Source organism: Astyanax mexicanus, chromosome 23, assembly GCF_023375975.1.
Source record: "Astyanax mexicanus isolate ESR-SI-001 chromosome 23, AstMex3_surface, whole genome shotgun sequence".
In the NCBI taxonomy this organism is placed as follows: Eukaryota; Metazoa; Chordata; class Actinopteri; order Characiformes; family Acestrorhamphidae; genus Astyanax; species Astyanax mexicanus.
The window spans coordinates 30008630-30035336 of record NC_064430.1 but is presented as its reverse complement, the minus strand read 5'-3'; the positions used below and the strand labels follow the sequence as shown (position 1 = coordinate 30035336).

Genomic DNA, 26707 nt, shown 5'->3' with positions numbered 1-26707 from the left:
AAGGAAAAAGTGTGGCAGAAAACGTTGCACAACGAGAAGAGGTGACCAGACCCTGAGGAAGATTGTGGAGAAGAGTCGATTCCAGACCTCGGGGGACCTGCGGAAGCAGTGGTCTGAGTCTGGAGTAGAAACATCCAGAGCCACCGTGCACAGGCGTGTGCAGGAAATGGGCTACAGGTGCCGCATTCCCCAGGTCAAGCCACTTTTGAACCTGAAACAGTGGCAGAAGCGCCTGACCTGGGCTACAGAGAAGCAGCACTGCACTGAAAGGAAATTTTGCATGTCATTCGTAAATCAGCCTGACTGAGTTTTTGTGTGTACCTAATGTTTTGGCTGCTCTGGTGTACTGTAGACATACAAATGAGTGATCTTTGTTGAACGGTTGTACTTGTAGGCAAATTAAGCATTTATTGTTGGGTCTATTGTACACTTTTGTAGTTTGTAGTTGTATTTGTGGGCTGTCAAGACAGAGAATATGTAATTATTGTAATATTAATCTATGTGTCGGTCGTCGGCGGCGGGGTGGGGGGGGGGATGGGGGTGATTACAGAAGGGGTACCCACTATATTTACTGCATGCCACTGATATATACTGAGTATATCAGTATTAGACTGGAATAATTTAATAAAGTTTAGTTTTTTGTGATTCTTGTGATTCTACGCCACACCCCCCTTCCACCCCCTCTACCCCAAAGCCCTCGTCATCCCTCGTTCTTCTCATTGCTCAGGCTGCACTGCCTAACCCCGGCTGAAGACCCAGACATCGTCCTATAGCCAAGACACATCCACACATTAGGCTAATGACATCAGAGGGGCGCCTGAAGCTCCTTTGCGTAACCGTGGCCCATATAGCGCACATACTCTCCAGCTGCAGAGGGAACAAAGCCTTTTATAGAAGACCACCTCAGGACAAGAAGCATCCCCCCATGTCATAACAGCAGCAGATGCAGAGAGGATTTCCCTCACTCCGTTATGTAAAAGGAGGCAGTTCGGGACATCCTCGGTGAAGGGGTGTGGAAGAATGTGCTGCTGCTCTCTGCTTCAGCATGCTGGAACACTGTAGTGTGAGCTAAACCGCTGCATAGGAATGCACGACTGTGAGTGAGCTCCAGACTTAAAATGAGGTCAGTATATTTGTGTATATAGATTATTCTAGAATTGCAGGTACATGAAATTATGGCTTTCTCATCGATAAAATGTTTATTTTAGGCTGTTCACACAATCTGTTTAATGTGACCCATATCTGACATTCTTTAGAAGAGTCTCTACTGTACAACTGATGCTGAACCTCAAACAAGATTCCATAATTCAAGTCTAAACAGAAGATTTTATAGTTTTTAACCAGATTAGTGATTATTAAATATTAAATAAAAATTAGATGCTCAGAGGTAAAATATATGTTATGTATAAACATATTAATAGTGAAAAAGTAATGCAATAAGGTATATAGTTTTAAAACTATAAATTCACGATTTTATAACTCAAGTCCAAGAAATTTCATCACTTCTAATGTTAGGCTGGTCAGACAGTCTGACTTCATGTGTTTCAGGAGGCATGCGCCGGTTTTGGGGGGATTACTAGTGACAAGGAGTTAAATGAACAGGGATTGGGCAATTGTCTGTCCACATTAAGGAGAAAATAGGGTAAAATTAGACATAATTGGAAGATGCAAAATGTAAGTTATTTTCCTTCATTTTTGGCTATTGGTCACTGATGCCTGCAATGAAATGCAATTAAAAAAGAAACCCAGACTGATACCCAAAAGAGTGTGTAGTCTATAAAATGTTGGAGTTCTGAAAGAATATTTAGATGACCGTTTTCACCTGAAAATCTTGCACGCCACTCTGCCATCTTGCATGTGCAGTGCAGTGTGGGCGTTCACTGTCCTGTCCCCTGAGGAGTGCCTCAGTTTCCACAAGACGGTGCTAACATGCACCTGCAAGCAGGCCAGCTATTAACAAAGCAAAGAACGCCCACAAGAAGGGGGTGTGGCTTAATTTTCTGCTCAGGACGCCTTTACTCAACTATATCTTTCGTAAAATTAGGTGATTTGCCACCACATTCATTAATGTTTAAAAGGTTTAAGGCTTTTATTGTGTAACTGTTATTACAGACATGTACCATCATCTTTGTACTATATGCTAAGGTGCAATGTCTCCTCAAAACTGTTTATATGGGTAAGTATAGTGCTTTTGTTTATTTACAGTAAGTTTAGATTACCAAATTTCTCCAACACTAGGCCTGGAGCATTAGCATTAGCATTAGTGGCTAACAGCTCCAACAGTGCTAGGTGTGGCTAGGAACAGGCTACAGGCTGATACTACTCCCCTCTGAACGGGGAAATAGCGAGCATGGTTAGCGGGTAATGCTAATGCTAATGTTGCTCCAGCAGTGCTAGCCGGTTTTAGCAGCAGGCTACAGGTCAATAATACTCACCTCTGAATGAGGAAGTAGCGAGCATGGTTGGGGGTAATGCTAATGCTGCTCCAGCAGTGCTAGCCGGGGTCAGCAGCAGGCTACAGGCCGATAATACTCCCCTCTGAATGAGGAAGTAGCGAGCATGGTTGGGGGTAATGCTAATGCTGCTCCAGCAGTGCTAGCCGGGGTCAGCAGCAGGCTACAGACAGATACTACTCCCCTCTGAATGAGGAAGTAGCGAGCATGGTTGGGGGTAATGCTAATGCTGCTCCAGCAGTGATAGCCGGGGTCAGCAGCAGGCGACAGGCCAATAATACGCACCTCTGAACAGGGAAGTAGCAAGCGTGGTTAGCGGGTAATTCTTATGCTACTCCAGCCCTGCTGAAGAACTAAACTGAAACTCCTGAATAACATTGCACTGGCGAAAATGGCTTTACTGCTCCTTAATATCTGACTGATAAAATTCGTACATAAGAGGCGCCAGATTAAAAGGCACACTGCAATTAAATGATTTTAAGTGAGCTTTGTAGTGTAAAAAATATGGCAATACGTCAAAATACAGTAATACAGTACAGTGGGATCTTGCTAAATCTAGACCACTAAGGGTTAAAGTGTCTGATTAGCTCTAAAGACTCTAGAGATGGAATGACGTTACTGTTAACGTCAAGACTGGTAATTGTGCAGCTGTGTCATTCTGTGTCATTTACCGGATTACAGGAATGACACTCGTGACACAGCATGACTAAAAGGTTAAAAAAGAACAGGTTTTATTCGCAGTTGTTTCTGTAGACTTTTGTACCTTTGGAAATGGGGAGAAATTAGCCTGTCTGCAGTGTTGACTGCCAGCCAGAGAACAGGTGTTTAATGAGGTGGCACTAATTTGCTTCTGAGAGCTTGATCTGATTAGAGTTGAAAACACTGTCAATTTGAAGCACTGGAAGCAGAAAACCTCAGAGGAATACTGCTTTTAATTTTTATAAAACATTCCCCTGAAAGCTCTTTACCTCACTCAGCACACACATACACACACACACACACGCCAGAGAACCTCAATAAACCTCTATGTAAAAAAAGAGTAAAAAAATAGGAAACAACAATGACCAAAAGGCCTGGTACAGCAAATAGACCTGTAGGATATGTGTATAGAGTCTTAAATGTCTAGGTGTTGTTTTAAATGGGAGAGTACTGATCAATCAATCAATCAGTCAGTCAATCAGTCAATCAATCAATCAGTCAGTCAGTCAGTCAGTCAGTCTGTCCATCTATCTACACTCTAAAAAACCGAGGTACGATATGAGTACTTTTTTTGTACTAAAAGGTACACTCCTCATAATTGTAGCCTCAAAGGTACAATATTGGTCTTTACAGGGTCAGATTTGTGCCCTCTGAAGTACAAAGTAAATTTCTAACAGCAATAAGTACAGATTTGTACCATTTAACCAGACAAAGGGTACATTCAGTATTCTGTATCACTGCACTAATAAACAATATATATTTTAATTGCAGGGCTAGGGATATATATACAAAAGATAAATACATAAATATATACAAAACAAGGGATATAAACAAACACGAGATATAAGCAAATAATACAAACTAACAAAAGCACTAGAAACTTGGCAAAACTATAACTAGGACGTGACGTGACAGACAACGTAGGAAGGTGCAAAGACCGACGGAGGACAAGGTGGCAGAGGAGGGCTATTTATAGTAACATGAAACACTGAACACCTGGGGAAACAGGTAACGAGGGGCGGAACTACAAATTACACACACGTGATGGAAAAGTACAAGAGAAACACACTAGGAAACGGGGAAAACACAGGAAAACATAGCGAGGGCGTAACAACCACACAAGGGTTAAAGGAATTACATCTGTAGAAATGTTCACAACATTTCAGTGTCAACAAAGGTAGACCTATCAGATTCTAATAATCTAATTGTAGTTTGTAAGTAGTTAATTTAGATTTCTTGTAAACCTGTCTTAAAATGTAAGGGATACTGAACCTCGGTTGGGCTGGTGGAATGGCTCGAAGTGGGCGGCAAAAAAATTCCATTATTTTTAAATCCAAAACTTAACAGGTATGATGAAAGCTGTTACAAAAAATTAGGGTTATTCAACCAAATATTAATTTTAGAACTCTTAAAACATTAGTATTGTTTTTTCTAAATGAATATAAACTAGTTTTATATCATTTGACTATATTTTAGTATTATTTGAGGTCTGGAACCACTGCATTGTTTTATTATTTGGACATTTCACATTTTCTGCAAAAATGCTTTAATTGACGATATTTTATTTGGAATTTGGGAGAAATGTTGTCAGTAGTTTATAGAATAAAAGAACAATGTTCATTTTACTCAAACATGAACCTATAAATAGCAAAATCTGAGAAACTGATTATTTTTAAGTGGTCTTTCCCTTTTTTCCAGAGCTGTATATTGTATATGTACATAGACGTACACCTAATTTAATTTTAAGAATGAACCAGAGATCATTGCCATTACACAAAAACCTTGTATGTCTGCTTTTATTTACTTTTATTTCTTTTTTATGAGAATCTGACAGCTGCTCTTTAGATACAGTATATGCTTCAACATGATTTAGGTGAAAAATAAACTTTTTACTTTGACTTTTTTTTTTTACTATTTTCTTTTTTGTGAAATAGAAATTTAGAAAAAATATTACCATTAAAGTTCTATTTCTTTTTAATGACATTGCACACAAATGGTAACCTGTGTCACCATACAGTCATGTTTTATATCTTGTATGAAATTGTTTTGAATAAAGTGACAGTTACATACATACATATTAAACCTACCTCATGCTGGGAGAAAACTGGCGGGTTGTTGTTTTCGTCCAGAACTTTGACGATCACGGTGCAGGAGCTGTTCAGTCCTGCAGAAACAATCAGACCACGCATCAGTTCCTCACGTCCATCACTCAGCATTCATAACACCTCATAACAAACAGCACGGCAGGACAATGACAATCACCATGCTGCTGCGTCACATGATATCACATCCTGAGCAGCCTGACCACACTTCAAGTGACACATTTGATATGACACAGATCTCACATATCACGCACTGACAGTGAAATGCCAATCAGCCGGACCCCACGCTCATCAAATCAGATCAGTGTGACTAAAAGATTATAAGATATCAACAAGAAAACATATTCATATTCATCTACTGTACAGTTTAAACCTCAACACACACACACACACACACACACACACACACGCATATCTGCATGCAGCGCTTCTTATAAACACCATGTCACTTCCTGTGCGTGTGATGTTTAGCATGATCTGAGACAGAGGCCAAAAGCGTAAGGTCAGATTCAGTTCATGGGAAAATATGAACATCAGAAACGATCTCTGTTCCAATCTTTTTCCACACTCCAGCAGAAGGTATTAAAAAGGAGGTGATGCTGTGAAAGTTGAGTGATATAGATGTGTGTTTATGTCTGTGTGTGTGTGTCTGTGTGTGTTTTAATAGATAAAAATGTTCTGCTGTAGGAAAATAAAAGTACAAATGATCTTTTTTACAAATGATGTGGTTTTTTTTTTTTTGCACTAGAAGGCACACCGAATTATAAGGCGCTTTGTGCGACACTAGTAAGGAACAGGGGTGTCGTCATGTTTCCCTTCTATTTCAGTTGGTCTCCCTGTAAAGCTCATCTAAGCTAAGTATACAAAACTGTAATTAAATCAAACGTCAAACGAGTCAAACGAGTGCTGGATGTTAATCTACACAGATATCCTTCCTGAAAACTTTAATTTATTTAATTACAATAAACTTAGATTTCCACTTAGGCTGGGTGCAACAGCATTAGCATGGTTAGCAGCTAATGCTGCCCAACAGCACTACACTGAGGAACCCTAAGTGTTCTCTAAACTGCAAAAAAAAAAAGCTAGCGCTTAGCGTGATTAGCGACTAAAGCTAATACTGCTCCAGCAGTGCAAGCCAGGGTTAGCAGCAGGCTACAGGCCAATAATACTCAACTCTGAATAGCCAAAGAGTTAGTGCTTAATGTGGATACTTACATGTAACAGGTTATAGGATGCATCAATTTATTTTATTTATTAAAGAGTATAAGTATGTATGTATAAATAAATGCTTACATATAAATGACATGCCAATTGTCATGGGACAGCAGTATGTACATTGATCATGAAGTGTTACCTCAGTGGAGAGCTTGAGAATGCCCACATCTGTATAAGTTGTGAGGTGTTAAGTTTTGAATGAGGGAGAGCCCTCATGACAAGGCTACTGTCTGTGAACTATAGGAGCTGGACTGAGGTCTGATAGAGGATGGAGAAGGATGGGACATTCCATTTCTGAAGTTACATTGTGCATATTTAACATTTCTCCATCCACAGTGTCACTTGTGTCTCAGAAATACACCATAGAACAATATTACCAGGCTAATATTACCACCCACAGGTGACAGAGCACCACAAAACTGAGCTACAGCAGGTTTCCACTGAGAACAGGCCTCGCCAGTGTCGACCAAAGAAGTTAAGTCCACATGTTCGGCGTAATATCCAGAAATTGCCTTTAAGAAACAGATGCATGAGTGCTGCCAGCATTGCTGCAGAGTTTGAAGAAGCAGGAAGTCAGCCTTCAGTGCCCAGACCATACACAACACACTGTGTCAACACTGTCTGCATGGCACTGTCCTATAAGAAAGCCTCTTCTGAAGCTGATGCACAAGAAAGCTTGCAAATAGTTTGTTGAAGACAAGCAGTCCAAGAGCATGGATTACCTTTAGCATCCTCTGCAGTGATGGTAAGTGTGTACTGTGGAGCTGTGCCCTCCATAGTGTCCGCCTGCACTGTGATGACTCCAGAGTCTCGGTCCACGCGGAACAGGTTGCGGGGGCTCTCGGGAACCTGCCCGGCCAGCCGGTAAAAAATCCTCACATTATCAGTTTTGGGGTCATCATTGTCAGCAGCCTGGACCGTGAGAATCTCAGTTCCTGAAAAATAGAAAATGCAAGCATTTTAACATTTGTAATGGTAACCAATGGTCAGTTCACAGCAAAACAAGCAATTATAAGCTCAAATTAAAGGCAGTTGGGCTCGACAGTGATCCACCCCAATTTAACAAGTAGTCCATGAACATCAGTGTGTGCCCAGACATGTGGTTTTTCTTACATTTGGACACTAAGTGGTTCTCAATCTTGGTAAATATTATCAAAGTTAATACAACCACTGATTCCTGGTATCATTCATTTGCATAATTATGCCTTTATCATGACTATTGCTTATACAGGCAATACTAGCTTGTGTATGATTTACCTAAAGTCTCAGAACATGAACATGAACAGAACATGACACTTCCAGTAAGTAAATCACCTGAGTACTTGCCACAGGGTTTAGTCCTATGAAACGGGCATTTGCTCTGTCAGTGCTGAGTATTGATAGATTATCCTCGTACATGACATTTGTTCTTTGCATTGTGTTACTCTCTTATTTTGATCTTGCTTTGCATTTCTGATCTTGATTTTTTTCCCACCCTCTGATATTACCTTGCCATGTTAATTCTGATATGTTATCTCCTTGTTACTGCTGTTTACCAGTATTGACCTTATACTTTATTTAATAAAGTATATTTTGATTTGCGTCTGCGCATGTCTGAGACCTGCTCAATCATGACAGAAACATCTTAAATATGATGTTCCTGTTATATATAAAGGTGGCAGCTGTTTTCTTGTGTTGTACAGTTTTATAGCAGAACATTAAAAACCTCATGTTGAAGATTATGAGAGGCAAATGTGCAGAATTAATGTGTAATAAGCTCTGATCAGAGGGGCTGAATATGTGATTTGTGATTTCTGACCTTTTGTAGCGAGTTCCTTCACCACAGTGTGGTACTGCATCTGAGGGAAGGTGGGCCGGTTGTCATTGGCGTCGCCCACCATGACCCTCAGCTCCACGGGCTTAGCGATCTCCCTACCATCAGGACGCTCTGCAACTATACTGATGTGGAACTGAGAGAAAAAGACAAACAGAAAGACAGAAAGAACAGTTCAATATCCAAAACAATTAATGATCAGCAGTCTCATCAGCCATAACATTAAAACCACTGACTGATAAAGGGATTAACAGTAATTATTAGGTTTCATTAAAACCTGTCCAGACAATGGTAACTTGCTCTTATAGCCTACTACACTAAGTGCAGGCAATCAACTACTATATAGGACATGTGAGAGTTCCATAATTACAGTATCTAACTGCAAATAGCAATGTGTACTGAGAGACCTGCTTAGTGAGGGACACTGGTAATGTGAAAAGCATTTCGCATCTTGTGTAATTTAGCTCAAAAAGAGTGTAGAGATTTTTTTTTCTTTTAAATTCATATTGATAGAGTTAGTAGTGCATTCTAGTACATTTCAACATTTTTTTGTATTTTACACAGAACAGTCAATCTTTTATATTGGTTTCTGGAATATATTTTCATCTATATAATGGTATAATAAAATTTGTATATAGTGGTTAATGGCTGGATCAAATTGCTACTTTTTTGCACTGACAAGTCACTGCATTGCAGTAACTGTGTCTGATTACTCATGTTTAAAGACTAAACTAAACTCCCTGTTTTTAATTATTTGATTCCACCCTCAGCTCAAATTTGAAAAAGGCTAAAAATGGGAGAGGTAGTTTGGGAGGGGCACCGGGTGATGTATGGGTTTAGAGATGGGGCAGAAGACAGAGATGCTTATTGGCTGATCTGCAGTAGCAGCAGCAGTGTGCCTCTGATAGCCGTGAGAGACAGACGGTTGGACATCAGCAGGGGGGCGGGATTATTGATTGTCTGATCTGTAAAATTGTGATGTGTCTGCGTACCAAAGTACAGTACATGGAAACATCATCCTCACCTATAGCACAATTAAACCTGAGAGGGCGCTGCAGAGCTGGAAATTACCACAGTAAAAGTGTTTTTTAAAGGTTAGGAAAGGTTTATAAAAGTTTTACTGGTGTGTTTTATTACTTAAAAAAGCACAATGTCAGCTATTAATGAAAAAATATGGATTAGAGTTTAGGGTAAGTACTCCAGACAAGGACAACCAGTGAACCAGTGTGGTCATGGGTGCTCACAAATTCCATACCCATCAGTAACTGTACTTCTAAAGGTACATGTCTGACTCTGCATAGTACTGTTCTGTACCTGTATAGGTATAAAGCTTTGAAAAGTACATGAATGTTATGTTTAATGCTCTAAACCGCATACTATATACTATATACACTATAAATCTCATGCATCTTTTCAAAGTTGAAACTTTATGTAGAATTTCATTATTTAGAGTAGGTAATTCAGGGGAAATGACTACACATTAATGGTGAGTGTCAATAGCATGTTTCAAGTTTAAGTTTCAGGTTTCCAGGAGTCATTTTAACATACAGTTGATCTTGTCAATGTTGCATTACTTTGTGGGAACCTACAGGGGTTGGACAATGAAACTGAAAGACCTGGTTTTAGACCACAATAATTGATTGTGGTGACGGACAGTTCTGGTGGAAACAGGAGAGTTGTGGTGCACATTGAATTCTTCCGTGATTTGATCAGCCGTGGTTTTATGTTTTTTGTATACAATCCATGTAAGCACCAGAACATCCCTTTCAAACAGCTTCCTCTTTCAGCGTCCACAGTTAATCCTGTTGGATGTGGTTGGTCCTTCTTGGTGGTATGCATGACATTACCCTGGATACCGTGGCTCTTTATACATCACAAAGACTTGCTGTCTTGGTCACAGCTGCTCCAGCAAGACGTGCACCAAAAATTTGTCCTCTTTTGAACTCTGGTATGTCACCCATAATGTTGTGTGCATTGCAATATTTAGAGCAGAACTGTGCTCTTACCCTGCTAATTGAACCTTCACACTCTGCTCTTACTGGTGCAATGTGCAATTAATGAAGATTGGCCACCAGGCTGCTCCAATTTAGCCATGAAACCTCCCACACTAAAATGATTGATGTTTCAGTTTCATTGTCTAACCCCTGTATATGTACCATTCAAGAAAAGTATAGACTTTTTTGCACTTGAATTGTTTTTTCTTGGGTACAAAATCTTTCCCTTAAGGTTAAAATGGTCAGGGTACAAATTACTCCCTATAAGAAAAAATCATATTTGTACATTAAAAGTAGTAATGTAGTAATTGTACTGTTCGAGGTATAAAATGGTGCCATTTTATCTGAGAATAAAGGCCAACAGTATATAATATATGAACAAAAGTATTGGGCATCTAGTACGTTATTGTTTCTTCCAGCATTAAAAGTATTAAATAGAGTTCATCCTGCATTTCTTGGAGTATTCGTATCTTTTGTTCACAACGTAAGCTTTGTACTCAATTTTGTAGCTCTGTGGTAAAGGGTTTGATTGAGATTTACAGCTTATGTCATTGGATGGAACACCACCATTCCAGAGAACACAGTTTCAGTGCGTAACAGCATGATGCTTGGGGACAAGATTGATGTTTATCTTCACCAGGAAGACCTATTCTATTGGCAATTCTTCTTTCTCCACACAGGGTAGAAATGCTGTGTGTGCATTTTCATGTCTGCTACTTCAAGTAACCAAATGCATTCATTAGAAGAGGTATCCACAAACATTGGGACATACTGTTTAGTGTATGTACTCTCAGTGTAAATGCTGACAGAAGCCTTGTGGAGAATCCCATAAACCATTATCCCATTGGGTTTGCTGTGTTTGCTGGGGGATACTTAACTGGTACTCCTGTTTGGCATGGGTATAAGACTGTACTGCACTGGCCAAAGAGATATAAACAATGAGTAATACACCAGTTACTGCTCTAACGACTGTTGATATGGAAAAAATGTGCTGCCCGAGCACATGGACTTTTAGGCGTGACTCAGAGAGTGAGCTGTTCCACAATAACACGGCTGATTTACGTGGTTTACACATTCAGATCATGTGTTTGGCCTGGATTAGTTCTGCTGAATTAGAAGAGGAGAACGCTGGAGATTTGGAGCACGTAAATAAACTGATGGACGACTAGCAAAACACACTTTTAAGAGTTTCATTTTCTTCATAATTTCCTAGGAATGAGTGTGAAAAATATTTGTTGTAAAGTCTCTGGGCCATCTTATTTTTCCACATTTAGCTTTTCCCATCATTCTGAACTAATAACCCATAATAATGGTGTTCATATATGGCTTCATGTAGCTTTAACCTGCAGCAGTTACAGTCATATGAAAAAGTTTGGGCACCCCTATTAATCTTAATCATTTTTAGTTGTAAATATTTGGGTGTTTGCAACAGTCATTTCAGTTTGATATATCTAATAACTGATGGACACAGTAATATTTCAGGATTGAAATGAGGTTTATTGTACTAACAGAAAATGTGCAATATGCATTAAACCAAAATTTGACCGGTGCAAAAGTATGGGCACCCTTATCATTTTATTGATTTGAATACTCCTAACTACTTTTTACTGACTTACTGAAGCACAAAATTGGTTTGGTAACCTCATTGAGCTTTGAACTTCATAGCCAGGTGTATCCAATCATGAGAAAAGGTATTTAAGGTGGCCAATTGCAAGTTGTTCTCCTATTTGAATCTCCTCTGAAGAGTGGCATCATGGGCTCATCAAAACAACTCTCAAATGATCTAAAAACAAAGATTGTTCAACATAGTTGTTCAGGGGAAGGATACAAAAAGTTGTCTCAGAGATTTAACCTGTCAGTTTCCACTGTGAGGATGATAGTAAGGAAATGGAAGACCACATGGAAAGTTCTTGTTAAGCCCAGAAGTGGCAGGCCAAGAAAAATATCAGAAAGGCAGAGAACAAGAATGGTGAGAACAGTCAAGGACAATCCACAGACCACCTCCAAAGAGCTGCAGCATCATCTTGCTGCAGATGGTGTCACTGTGCATCGGTCAACAATACAGCGCACTTTACACAAGGAGAAGCTGTATGGGAGAGTGATGAGAAAGAAGACATTTCTGCAAGCACGCCACAAACAGAGTCGCCTGAGGTGTGCTTTTGCGTAATGAGAAATGTTTTTTTTCTTTTCAATCCTGAAATATTACTGTGTTCATCAGTTATTAGATATATCAAACTGAAACGGCTGTTGCAAACACCCAAATATTTAGAACTAAAAATGATTAAGATTAATAGGGGTGCCCAAACTTTTTCATATGACTGTAAGCTTTAAGCTTTAACTGTACTTGTGGGTGGCACATAGAACTGTGTTCACAGACAGTCATGATTTCTGGAAGTGTTTCTGAGCCCATGCCGGGATTTCCATCATAGAATCAGTGCAGCCTGCTTTTAAAGAGACACCATCCACTTAACCACATTTTCTCCATAGAAGAATAGATTGAATGTGTTTCTTTAAAGTAATAAAACCAGTTCTGCTTAAAAAGTAAATAAACATTTCCTAACCTTTAAAAAACTCTTTTGTTGCAGTCATTTCAGCCTCTGCAGCGCCCTCACAGGTTCAGTTGTGCTATAGCCGTGTTTGTGTACTTGAGAAGGGTGAAGCCCAATTTAGACTTTAGCATTGAATCTACGTGGTAGTCTATGCGTATCCAGAGAGAGTGTGTGGGCACTCGAGACACGAGCATGTCAATCATGCTTTGCGTTCATCAACTGCAGAGTAGAACAACCTATCCATCATTTTTTGCATCAGCCAATCTAGAAGTTGTAAGATTATTTAACACCCAGATTTGATCCTGGTTCTACCCGGTAGTCGTGCTCTCGTAGTATGCATACATGCAGCCCAGTGAACCAATGGGTGTGGCTAATGGGTGGGGATACTGTCAATCATTTCGTGCATCAGCCAATCGTACAACAGAAATCAACTGTCAGTCATTTCTTGCACTGGCCAATCAAAAGTGTGAAGTAACTTTCTGTCATTTCTTGTATGAGCCAATGGTTTAAAGGAATTTGGAAAAAGATGTTGCATATTTCTCATGTACTTGGATGTGCCTTAAATATCGCCTAGTCTTTATTTTAAGTCAAGAGAATATAATTAACTCATTGGGATTTATACTTTACTGATTTTAATATACATTAAACCATATCATGTTTACCAGATAGAAATGTCAGGAAACCACATGTCAGTGTAAGAATGCAAAGGTAAATTATCTTAGCTGAGATACATGGACGGAGTGTAATTAAATCCCTGTGTACTTGGGCAGTATATTTGCTTTTCTGAATTAAAAACTGACATATGTCACGTCTCTAGACTCTCCTTTCAGACTCCCGAACTCCATTCCCCATGAACCCACTGGTGATGACGTCACTGTCAGCCGCTCATCTTCACCCAATCGCGTTACGCTCCCTCGTTCAGAGTCACCTGTGTTCTAAGTTTTTTCCGGTTCATAGTAATTCCAGGTTTTGTATATATAGGGTTCTGTTAACATATGTTCTTTGCGAGGTATTGCTGACTGTATGTTGCGTACTGAGCGTTTTTCCAAACCTTTTTCTGTCTGACCTTTTGTTATGACCCTTTTTTCTGTATTACGGATTTTGCCTTTTGTCTTTGCCCTTATCGGATTTGTTGTATTATCGGACTGTCTCTCTGGCTTCGGATCTTGGACTGTTTCCTGTACTACGTCTCCTGTTTATACTGTGAGTTCTGTTCGATCTGTTCTCTGGCTGTTTTATCCTGTTTACGGCTCTGTAAATAAACCAGTCTTTACCTTTTATTCGGCAAGCGTCACCCCTATCTGTCTGGTGTTTCAACATACTCAACTCTGTCAAATAATTACAACACTGAACATAATTTAAATCCAAATTAAAATTTAATTTTAAGTGAGAAAATTAATTCGTAACCCTTTAACTCTTAAAACTAAACTCTGCAGTTTTTGCTGTACAGTTAGGTGAGTTAATTACATATTGCTAATTTTATTGTTGTTTATTATTAGTACCACTTTCTTTTCCAGCCTTTTGTTACCCGGATCTTAACCTTTTTGAAAAAGCTGCTGCTATCAAGTTCTGATTGAGTTTATATTTTGCAATAAATGGTAAAATGTCTCACTTTCAGAATCTGATGTGTTAAATGTTCTTTTATAAATAAAATATGTGTCTATGAAATTTACAAATCATTCCATTGTGATTGACTTTATATTTATTTACACTTTACATATCCTCCCACCCTTCTTGGATCTGGGGTGTGTGTGTATATCGCATACCTGGTCCTGTGTTTCTCTGTCCAGTGGAGCGTTCAGATAGATGACCCCTTCTCTACTGATGGTGAAGAGCATCTCAGGAAACTCTCCCTCCAGACTGTACTCTACTGGACTCCCACTCCACTTTACCTGTAAAAATACACCAACATACACATTTAGTGCACACACACTACTGTATATAACTTCTTAAGCTCCATGCCTATTTTTACCAATTTCCGCCAGAAATTACATACTCACCTTTGAAGGCATTTCACTCTATTATTAAATAATTCACAGGCAATTTTATGAATTAATATTACTTAGAAGCCTTTACACAATTCATTTAAGACACTTTAATTATTCAATTGAACATGTAATGGCCAAAATATGGTAAAAACCAGGACATGTTTTAGGCCCTTTGCAGATTTTCTATTTTCATTTTTTATTTTCAGATACATTAAATAAACTATTTATATGGTAGAAGTGTTTTAGCAGCTCAACATTTTTCTATAATGTGTTTACAAACATCATATAAAATTATAAACTGATACCTCTTACTGGTTTCATACTGTAGAGCTCTGAACCTGGTATGGTCCTTTCTTTCTCCAAAGGACTGGAAACTTTATAAGAATAAAAACTACCACTTTTATAACTCATTTTACAGTAAAGAGGGTGTTTTTGTATGTTTTACTCCTAAAGAAACAGAAAATTGCGGTGTCTCTTGAACAGAGCTCTGCCTGCCCAGTGGGAACTCTCTGAGAGTCAGAGTCTGTGGCCGACCAGCCCCCACCTTCCCTTTCAGCTGGCAGAACTCGGCACCAGGTTGGCTGACAGAGCTCATTTACATATTGTCGTGTCCAGTAGGCTTTGCTCTGTCAGGAGGTAGGTGGGACTTGGTAAAACAGCCAATAATACGCTTTTAATAAAGCGTTCAATTTTTTTTTTTTTTTTCTGCCTCAAATTATGTCAGGCAGTCATTGGATATAAATGAGGGTTACTAGTGACTGGATTGATGGATTTTCTTAAGTTTGGAGGCATTTTGAAGGTTAGAGTGTGGGCTAAGCGCTCAAGGGGGTTGGGTTTGTGTCACAAGTGTGTCACGAGTGTCCTGCAGCGAAACACAAGCAGATGTGAACTGCACACACACACCGTAACACGCTCTATTGGCTCTAATATACTGTAGATTAGAGTTAATTCAGAAAGTGATAAAGATCACTGTCTGTAGTTTGACCTGAAAAAGGACTACACGCTTCAGCTGAGGGAAACGACACTAAAGCAGTGAGATTTTGCACAGCAGTCATGTTTATTTCTTGAGAATAGAGGTGGCCGGCGTCCACACAAACACACATAAACACAGTTGAAGCAATATGGCCTTCAATAAAATCTCAAAAAGTTTATTAAAAGCGTTCTTAAGTAAAGCCAATGTCTCCATTGAACCATAACAACTCAGCCACAACAGAGCCACAAGCCTGCATAAACAATTATTTATACAATATATATATATATATATATATATATATATATATATATATATATATATATATATATATATATATATATATATATTGTGGCGTGAGGAGGCGGGGGAACCGTGGGTCCGCCCCACGCCGGAACTCACAGCCATGTCTGTCCCAGCCGGTGTGCATTCAGGACTGATTAAGCAGCCGGCTGGGACAGGTATAAAAACTCAGCCTCGGCTCACTGAAAGGAGAACTCTTGACTGGGGAGCTGAGGGCTGAGGCTGCACGGACCTTTAACGTGAACTAAAAGTAATTCTACAGACTCTAGAGCCCCATTGGGCTATGTTTGTTTAAGTTTGTTTTGGGTGTGGTGGAGGGCGTTTTAAAGCCGCAATAAAAGGTATGTTTTGAGTTCATTTACTCCCCGTGTCTGTGTTATCTGTGAGCTTCCTCCTTCCGGGTCACAGTGGTCATGCCCCTAACCCCAGGGCCTACCACAGTGGTGGAGAATGCGGGCTCCGCCCCTTTTGGGCGGGGTCCAGTGACCTGGTTGGAAGGAAGCCGTGGAGTGGAGCACGACACGGGGCTGTGGTGGACTCAAAGCGTGCCTTTGTTTGGCCGCCCGAAGCCACACCTCAGTTTTGTTTTGCCCTTTTTTTTCCGGAAAAATAAATAAATTTATAATGCCTCGCGGGAGAAAAAAGGGGAGGCCCGCCCCCGGCTACTCACCGCCTCGCTGGTGTGACGCCGGGGAATTCCCCTTCGCCTCCATACTCCTCGAGCCAGAGCCCGCCCCCAGCTACTCTCCACCGCTCTGCAGCGGTGACGCTGAGGATTTCCCTTTCTCCTCTCTCCTGCCGGAGTGGCTCCGTCAGCGGTGGGAGGACGCCAGCGAGAGGCGGCTGCAGCAGCAGTGGGCGCCTCGCCCCGAACTCGGCTGGTGCGAGTGGTGTCCGAGCCCCAGACACCGGGAGGCCGAGTGTGCTCACACCGGCCCGGACTTCTGCTGCTGCTGCGTCGGCCCGGAGGAGGAGGACGAGTTCCGCGCCTCTCTGCCCGGGCCACAGTCCGACTCCGCCCCGCCTCTCCCGCAAAACTCTTCGGCGGCCGAGTCGGAGTCGTGGAGGGGGGAGAACGGCCCTGACAAGAGCGGGGCCGAGCCAGCCGCCGCGCTACTGAGGGCCGCCGCTCCACAAGCCGCCGCGCTACCGAGAGCCGCCGCGCTACCGAGAGCCGCCGCTCCACAAGCCGCCGCGCTACCCAGAGCCGCCGCTCCACAAACCGCCGCGCTACCGAGAGCCGCCGCTCATCCAGCCCCGGAGCTACCGAGAGCCGCCGCTCATCCAGCCCCGGAGCTACCGAGAGCCGCCGCTCATCCAGCCCCGGAGCTACCGAGAGCCGCCGCTCATCCAGCCCCGGAGCTACCGAGAGCCGCCGCTCATCCAGCCCCGGAGCTACCGAGAGCCGCCGCTCATCCAGCCCCGGAGCTACCGAGAGCCGCCGCTCATCCAGCCCCGGAGCTACCGAGAGCCGCCGCTCATCCAGCCCCGGAGCTACCGAGAGCCGCCGCTCATCCAGCCCCGGAGCTACCGAGAGCCGCCGCTCATCCAGCCCCGGAGCTACCGAGAGCCGCCGCTCATCCACCTGTCCCGGTGCCCCGAGCAGCCGCTCCACCTGTCCCGGTGCCCCGAGCAGCCGCTCCACCTGTCCCGGTGCCCCGAGCAGCCGCTCCACCTGTCCCGGTGCCCCGAGCAGCCGCTCCACCTGTCCCGGTGCTACCGAGAGCCGCCGCTCCACCTGTCGCGGGGCTGCCGAGAGCCGCCGCACCTCCCGCCGCGGGGCTGCCGAGAGCCGCCGCGGGGCTGCCGAGAGCCGCCGCACCTCCCGCCGCGGGGCTGCCGAGAGCCGCCGCACCTCCCGCCGCGGGGCTGCCGAGAGCCGCCGCACCTCCCGCCGCGGGGCTGCCGAGAGCCGCCGCACCTCCCGCCGCGGGGCTGCCGAGAGCCGCCGCACCTCCCGCCGCGGGGCTGCCGAGAGCCGCCGCACCTCCCGCCGCGGCGCTGCCGAGAGCTGCCGCTGCGCGAGGCTGGGGGACTAAGGCTGGGAGGTGGGCTGCCATCTCCACGGGCCTCTCTCTGGAGGGGGGGGCCCAAGCGAACGAACTGCATCCCCCGCTCTCCTCACCCCGCCTCTCTTCGTTCGCTCCAGTCACCAGGTCACGCCTCACCTTCGACCCTGGTGGCTGGAAGCTTAGGGGGAGGGACTGTGGCGTGAGGAGGCGGGGGAACCGTGGGTCCGCCCCACGCCGGAACTCACAGCCATGTCTGTCCCAGCCGGTGTGCATTCAGGACTGATTAAGCAGCCGGCTGGGACAGGTATAAAAACTCAGCCTCGGCTCACTGAAAGGAGAACTCTTGACTGGGGAGCTGAGGGCTGAGGCTGCACGGACCTTTAACGTGAACTAAAAGTAATTCTACAGACTCTAGAGCCCCATTGGGCTATGTTTGTTTAAGTTTGTTTTGGGTGTGGTGGAGGGCGTTTTAAAGCCGCAATAAAAGGTATGTTTTGAGTTCATTTACTCCCCGTGTCTGTGTTATCTGTGAGCTTCCTCCTTCCGGGTCACAGTGGTCACGCCCCTAACCCCAGGGCCTACCACAATATAGATATATATATATTTAACCAGCACATTATCATCACACCAATTATTTATTAGATATTTAAACATTATTTTTGTATTATATTATGATTAAACTCTATAGTCATTGTTTTTACAGCCATAAAGTGTAATATATTATAATTTTTTGGTTTTATGGAGGAAAATGTAAGTAAAATGTAAGTAAAATTAGCTGTTTTAAGCACACAATATTATACCAAATAGTTATTAATTCACTGCCTGATGTCATAGACATGGTTTCATAGATTATGTCTGGAAGCTGTTCTAAAAATCAAATATCATTAAAATATTGAACAAATACATGCAGGGATTTCCCTATTGGTTCCTGGCATCTTTATTTGTATAATCACCACCACTCACACAACTCATCACTAACCATCAGTGTGCAGCCATGCTCACCAGAGCTCCCTTTCCTTGGGTATTGAGTTGTAGGTTTATAATGGTTAACTGCTTGGCAGTTATAGTGCACTGCAAAAATAAAAATAATGGCAACTTACAACAAGTTTTTCAGTTTTGAGGTAAACTCAAACTTTTTAGTTTTGATAAAAAAAACACAGACAGTTGTCCAAAATAGAAATCTTTAGTTCAAATAAGTCATATTTTATATGCATACAAACATTATTATTAAGTCTCACCCACTTAAAAATTCACTTTATGTTGTTGGTTGGCCTCATTTAGGTTCTATAAAATGTGTTTTGTCAGTTCTGCTGACTATCCTTTAAGATCAATTAAAACGATTAACTTGTGGCAATCACATATTTTACATGGATCAAACTCACATAATTAGCCCAACACTATATATATATATATATATATATATATATATATATATATATATATATATATATATATATATATATATATATTGTTAATTAAAGTTAGCAGCTAAGAATTTATAACCATTACGTATATGTCTTATCGTCAGTCATATAAGCATGCAGTAGTGCAAATCTGATCAGCTGAACCCAGACAGCATATAGTCTATATAAACTCAGCAACACAAAACACAGTAACTTGCTCTTACAGCCTTTAACACTGAGACCAGGCAGTTATAAAACTATTATATAACACAAAGTCCCTAGAGAAAAAGCAGCAGCAGCCTCTGGAGGATGACTACACACTTATGGTGAGTGAGATAGAGATGGGAGGACACACTCAATATGCAAATAGCATGACCAACATCAGGTGAAAACCCCTGCAGAATTGCTCAGTAGACCCTGTTTCAACTCAGTAGACCCTGAGTCAAACTGAGCATGTGCAGTAGTGCAGAGTAGTTGGCTTGGCCTCAGCTGGGTTTCAACTACAATTTGTAAATTTTGCAAACAGATTACTTAAAAAAGTTTAACAAGACACTTAATAATGTTAGTTGAGGCAATTTGCTGGCTATAGTTTATGATGCAGTTAAATATTTATTGTTCAGCTGGTGTAAAAATCACATTAAAGAGAACATTTTTAAGTTTTGTTCTTTTACAGTGCAGTGTATGCCAAAAAAGTAAATGACTATTTTTCTCACTGTGTAGTGTGACTTCATGCTGGCTAAAAACTGCAGAAAAGGAACTCTAAGATGGATTAATTTTTCCATGCAATGGAAAAGAGTCAGATCATCCACTATTAAGAAATAAAAACATAAGCTAACCGTGGCTAAATAAGCATTATTTAATATTTTATATAAATATTAAATAATGAAGAAAAAAAACACAGACATCTTTAGTTCCGATAATTCATATTTCATATGCACACAAACAATATTAGTAAACATTTTTGTGTTGTTGGTTAGCCTCATTTAGGTTTTATGAAATGTGGTTTTTCAGTTCAGCTGACTATCCTTTAAGATCAACTAAACAACTTACTTGTGTCGATCTCTACATAAATTTACATGAATCAAACTCACATCATCAGAACAATGCTATATATTTTGTTAATAAATGTGAGCAACTGAGATTTTATGACCATTATGTATATGTCTTTCAACCTACAACACTGAAGCCACACAGTTATTATTATATAATGTATAAATCCCAAGAGAAGGTAGCAGCCTGTGGGGAATGACTACACACTGATGGTGAGAGAGAGAGAGAGAGAGAGAGAGAGAGAGAGAGAGAGAGAGAGAGAGAAAGCAATATGCAGCATCAGGTGAAAAACCCTGCAGAATTGCTCAGTAGACCCTGTTTAAGGTTTCAACTACAATTTGTGCATTTTAAAGACATAGATTCTTTAGTTACACCAACTTTTAACAAGAAACATAACAATGTTAGTTGAGGCAATTAGTTTACTAAAGTTTAAAGTGCAATTCAATATTTCTTGTTCAGCTGACTTAAAAATCACATTAAAGAGAACAATTTTAAGTTTTTTTTTTACAGTGCAGTGTATGCCAAAAAAAAGTGAATTTCTATTTTTCTCACTGTGTAGTGTACTTCATGCTGGGTAAGAACTGCAGAAAAGGAACTCTAGCTGGATTAATTTTCCAGTGCAATGGAAAAGAGTCAGATCATCCACTATTAAGAAACAAAAACACAAGCTAACCAAGGCACTGATGGTGCATTCATGGTGGGGGTACACACCCATTATGCAAATGAATTTAAAATCAGTACAACTTAAATAAATAAATGTTTTTAGTACACTTAAATGGTAGACATTAAGTGAAAATAACTTGAAAATACTACAGTAATAATTCAGTGTACAATGCACTGTATAACATGACAATATACAAAAACACCACAGACCACAGACACACACACACATAAAGCATGAAGCAGAGCTACATGGCCTCCTGAGGCCGGTGTTTACATTCGAGTTAAAGCTAAAGTTTAGCAGAGTTCTGAGGTGGTGAGCAGGCCGTGTGACTGGAGAGTGTACGGGGGTCAGCAGCTGCCAAAACAAAGCAGCTGCCCCCACCGCCGAGGGATTTTCCACTCTGCTGGAAAAAGAGTGGCGTCCGCTGATGGAAGGGGTGTGAAAAAGCTCCCAAGAAGGAGAGGACCTTGGAGCGGAGCAATGGACCACATGCACCTCCGCCGCGGCCCCCGAACCCTCTCCGTTTGTTATGGAGATGACTCGCCCAATCCAGCGTCTGTGTACACACTCGGCCTCGGTCGGCCCGGCATACACTGTCACACGGTTTCAGGAGGGCAGCGCTTTGAAGAGATTAATGACCTCAGCTCTGGGCTAAAAATGGTGCTCTCCAACTACGGTGATGTCATTGTTGGCTTTTGCCGCTTGCCCGTACAAATACAGATTAAGTTATGTGTAAAGATGGGGGCTGATAGCGCAGAGCTTTGAAGTGCACGGCTCTTTCCAAACACTAATGCAGTGCTAACTTATCTCTGAGGATGATCTTATTTTATTTGGCTGCAGTTTTTGAAGGCCACTTGCAGTTATGGATGAGGGTCTGGTTGCAGGAAAGTTGTTTGGAAGATCAGCGGATAAGAAAAGCAATTTGAAGAATTCTCTAAATTAAGTATTTGGAGCTTTGGATAGGAATGAACATCTGTCATATACTGAAGAACTACTGAAGTATGAAGTAGAAACCAAGCTAAAAATACGCTCATCGCTAAAACACACTAGTTGTACCAAGAAGAAATCAAACAAGAGGAGTAAAACTCAAGCCAGACTGGTCTTTATTAAAGGCATTCTAACGTTATGGATGAGGGTCAGGCTGCAGGAACGTTGTTTGGAAGCACAGTGCATAAGAAAAGCAATTTGAAGAATTATCTAAATTAAGTCTTTGGAGCTTTGGATAGAAATGAAAATCTATCATATACTGAAGAATTACTGAAGCATGCAGTATTGCAGAAACCAAGCTAAAAATACACTCATCACCAAAACACACTAGTTGTACCAGAAAGAAATCAAACAAGAGGAGTAAGACTTATGGAGGAGTGTAGTGGGTCATCTTCAGTGATGAGTCCTGCTTTTGTCTTGGTGGACACAACCAACCAATCCAGAAGGCCTGGTATCATAAGGTGGAGTAAAATTGTGTATGATGCCAGATCACCAGATCACCATTAGTCTTCATTAAAGGCACTCCAACGTTATGGATGAGGGTCTGGTTGCAGGAAGGTTGTTTGGAAGCACAGCGGATAAGAAAAGCAATTTGAAGAATTATCTAAATTAAGTCTTTGGAGCTTTGGATAGGAATGAACATCTATCATATACTGAAGAATTACTGAAGCATGCAGTTTTACAGAAACCAAGCTACAAATACACTCATCGCCAAAACACTCTAGTTGTACCAAGAAGAAATCAAACAAGTGGAGTAAAACTCAAGCCAGACTGTCATGGAGTGACTTGAAGTGAGTTTTCTTCAGTGATGAGTCCTGCTGCTGTCTTGGTGGACACAACCAACCAATCCAGAAGGCCTGGTGTCATAAGGTGGAATAAACATTTGTATGATGTTAGATCACCAGATCACCATTAGTCTTCATTAAAGGCACTCCAACGTTAAGGATGAGGGTCTGGCTGCAGGAACGTTGTTTGGAAGCACAGCGGATAAGAAAAGCAATTTGAAGAATTATCTAAATTAAGTCTTTGGAGCTTTGGATAGGAATGAACATCTATCATATACTGAAGAATTACTGAAGCATGCAGTATTGCAGAAACCAAGCTAAAAATACACTCATCGCCAAAACACACAAGTTGTACCAATAAGAAATCAAACAAGAGGAGTAAAACTCAAGCAAGACTGTCATGGAGTAACTTGAAGTGAGTTTTCTTCAGTGATGAGTCCTGCTTTTGTCTTGGTAGAGGCAACCAACCAATCCAGAAGGCCTGGTGGCAGTCTCTAGACTCTGTGTATAACAGTGCATTGAGATTTGGTGTCGACTGCAAGGCCTTCACTCACTGTTGCACTTTATATGGCAGACTTGACTGGCCAATGAAGCCAGACTTGACTTGCAAGCCGCCTATCACATTGGCACATTTTCATCTATAAAGCCATTGTAGGTCAACTCCCGCAGTATTTATGTGTTTATATCTCAAGAACCCAGAGTTCATATGCCTTTTGCTAAAATTTGCTTATCTGCTTAATGTGCCCAAAGTTTTTTTCTTATACAGTCATATGAAAAAGTTTGGGCACCCCTATTAATCTTAATCATTTTTAGTTCTAAATATTTGGGTGTTTGCAACAGCCATTTCAGTTTGATATATCTAATAACTGATGAACACAGTAATATTTCAGGATTGAAATGAGGTTTATTGTACTAACAGAAAATGTGCAATATGCATTAATCCAAAATTTGACCGGTGCAAAAGTATGGGCACCCTTATCATTTTATTGATTTGAATACTCCTAACTACTTTTTACTGACTTACTGAAGCACAAAATTGGTTTGGTAACCTCATTGAGCTTTGAGCTTCATAGCCAGGTGTATCCAATCATGAGAAAAGGTATTTAAGGTGGCCAATTGCAAGTTGTTCTCCTATTTGAATCTCCTCTGAAGAGTGGCATCATGGGCTCATCAAAACAACTCTCAAATGATCTAAAAACAAAGATTGTTCAACATAGTTGTTCAGGGGAAGGATACAAAAAGTTGTCTCAGAGATTTAACCTGTCAGTTTCCACTGTGAGGAACATAGTAAGGAAATGGAAGAGCACAGGGACAGTTCTTGTTAAGCCCAGAAGTGGTAGGCCAAGAAAAATATCAGAAAGGCAGAGAAGAAGAATGGTGAAAACAGTCAAGGACAATCCACAGACCACCACAAACAGAGTCGCCTGAGGTGTGCTTCTTCTCTGCCTTTCTGATATTTTTCATGGCCTGCCACTTCTGAGCTTAACAAGAACTGTCCCTGTGCCCCAACAATTTCATATGACTGTACTAGGTAGGGGGGGTTAATGTTATGGGTAATGTGTGTAATTTTGTAGAATATTATTGTGTTTTCCACATGGCCCTAAAAGCAGCAGCCCAAATGACAGCAGCCTTCAAAATATTTAGTAAAAGTATTACAAATGTTCTACTTAAAAATGTCAAATCTAACATATTACGGAAAGTATTATGGAAGTGCTGCATGAGGGGGAAATGTATTTCTTTAAACACTGCACTAAATTGGGATTTGGGGGATTATGCTGGACTTTTTGGTTCTATTTTTATGCAGGCGGAGCTTTTACACTGAAAAACAACAACCTGTGGTGCAGAGAAAGAGCGAGAGAGAGAGCTAACATACCTATGCACTATAAACCTAATTTGAGGGTATTTAAAAAATGTATTTACTATGCCAAAAATGTAAGTTAATTTAATTGATTATCAGTTTCTTTACATAATAATCCTACTTTGAACATCTTTTTAATTTAATGACATTAATTTAAGTAAAATATAGACTTTAACCCCTTAACAGGCCAGGATTTTTGTCAGTTGTCTGTCTGACATTACACCACTAAATCCTGCGGATTTCTATTCAAGCATTACATAAAAAAGCTTTTATGTTTAATAAGGAACATTACAAAAAAGTATAATTGTAATTGTAATAGAAAATATACAAAAAAATAAATAAATACAGTCATATGAAAAAGTTTGGGCACCCTATTAATCTTAATTATTTTTAGTTCTAAATATTTGGGTGTTTGCAACAGCCATTTCAGTTTGATATATCTAATAACTGCAAAAGCACACCTCAGACGACTCTGTTTGTGGCGTGCTTGCAGAAATGGCTTCTTTCTCATCACTCTCCCATACAGCTTCTCCTTGTGCAAAGTGCGCTGTATTGTTGACCGATGCACAGTGACACCATCTGCAGCAAGATGATGCTGCAGCTCTTTGGAGGTGGTCTGTGGATTGTCCTTGACTGTTCTCACCATTCTTCTTCTCTGCCTTTCTGATATTTTTCTTGGCCTGCCACTTCTGGGCTTAATAAGAACTGTCCCTGTGGTCTTCCATTTCCTTATTATGTTCCTCACAGTGGAAACTGACAGGTTAAATCTCTGAGACAACTTTTTGTATCCTTCCCCTGAACAACTATGTTGAACAATCTTTGTTTTTAGATCTATTGAGAGTTGTTTTGATGAACCCATGATGCCACTCTTCAGAGGAGATTCAAATAGGAGAACAACTTGCAATTGGCCACCTTAAATACCTTTTCTCATGATTGGATACACCTGGCTATGAAGTTCAAAGCTCAATGAGGTTACCAAACCAATTTTGTGTTTCAGTAAATCAGTAAAAAGTAGTTAGGAGTATTCAAATCAATAAAATGATGAGGGTGCCCATACTTTTGCACCGGTCAAATTTTGGTTTAATGCATATTGCACATTTTCTGTTAGTACAATAAACCTCATTTCAATCCTGAAATATTACTGTGTCCATCAGTTATTAGATATATCAAACTGAAATGGCTGTTGCAAACACCCAAATATTTACAACTAAAAATGATTAAGATTAATAGGGGTGCCCAAACTTTTTCATATCACTGTAGATAATGTCAAAATATAATGAATAAAATCATAAAATTGTCTCTTTCCTGAACTTTATTTTAAAATTAGTTTTGTTATGTTTGTCTAGTTTTTACATCTATTTTCAAACCTGCAGAATTTGGGTTGATTCCTGTAACTGATCTGGAATTATCAAGTAGAGTAGAGGGAAAACAGGCAGCTCCTCCAAGCATCCTGTAGGAGATTTCAAACCCTCAATTGTTCAGTATTAAACAAGTTATTTTACTACAGAAAAAGGCGTTTTGTATCACCTACACCTGTAGCCTGTAAATGGGACAAGGCATTTTAAGGGGTTAAATATTAATAGAAAATTAGATGGAGAAAGAAACTGCTATAGAGCAAACAGTATCGCACACAATCTGCACATCAGCTTAGAAAACAATGCTTGTTCTTATAGCCTACAACCTACAGCCAATCATATATGATTATATGATTTAGAAGTTCACCTACAGTAGCCTGAGGGGTAATCCCTACACACTGTATTAATCCAGTATGAATTTGCAATGTGAGTAGCTTTTACAGGCTGACAGTAATACTAGTAGAGTAGTTTTATTCCAGTATGAATCTGCAGAGTGTGTAGCTTTTA

General features: G+C 40.9%; 1 protein-coding gene across 1 annotated transcript in view; it reads right to left on the bottom strand.

The window, feature by feature from the left end:
• cdh16 (cadherin 16, KSP-cadherin) overlaps positions 1–26707 on the bottom strand; it is a 136622-nt gene that overhangs the window by 66149 nt on the left and 43766 nt on the right. Inside the window, exons 7-10 of the mRNA XM_022665170.2 lie at positions 14592–14717; positions 8268–8418; positions 7192–7404; positions 5240–5316 (exon numbers count right to left, since the gene is read on the bottom strand). Of these exons, the coding sequence (XP_022520891.2) occupies positions 5240–5316; positions 7192–7404; positions 8268–8418; positions 14592–14717 (567 nt within the window). The remainder of the gene's footprint in view (positions 1–5239; positions 5317–7191; positions 7405–8267; positions 8419–14591; positions 14718–26707) is intronic.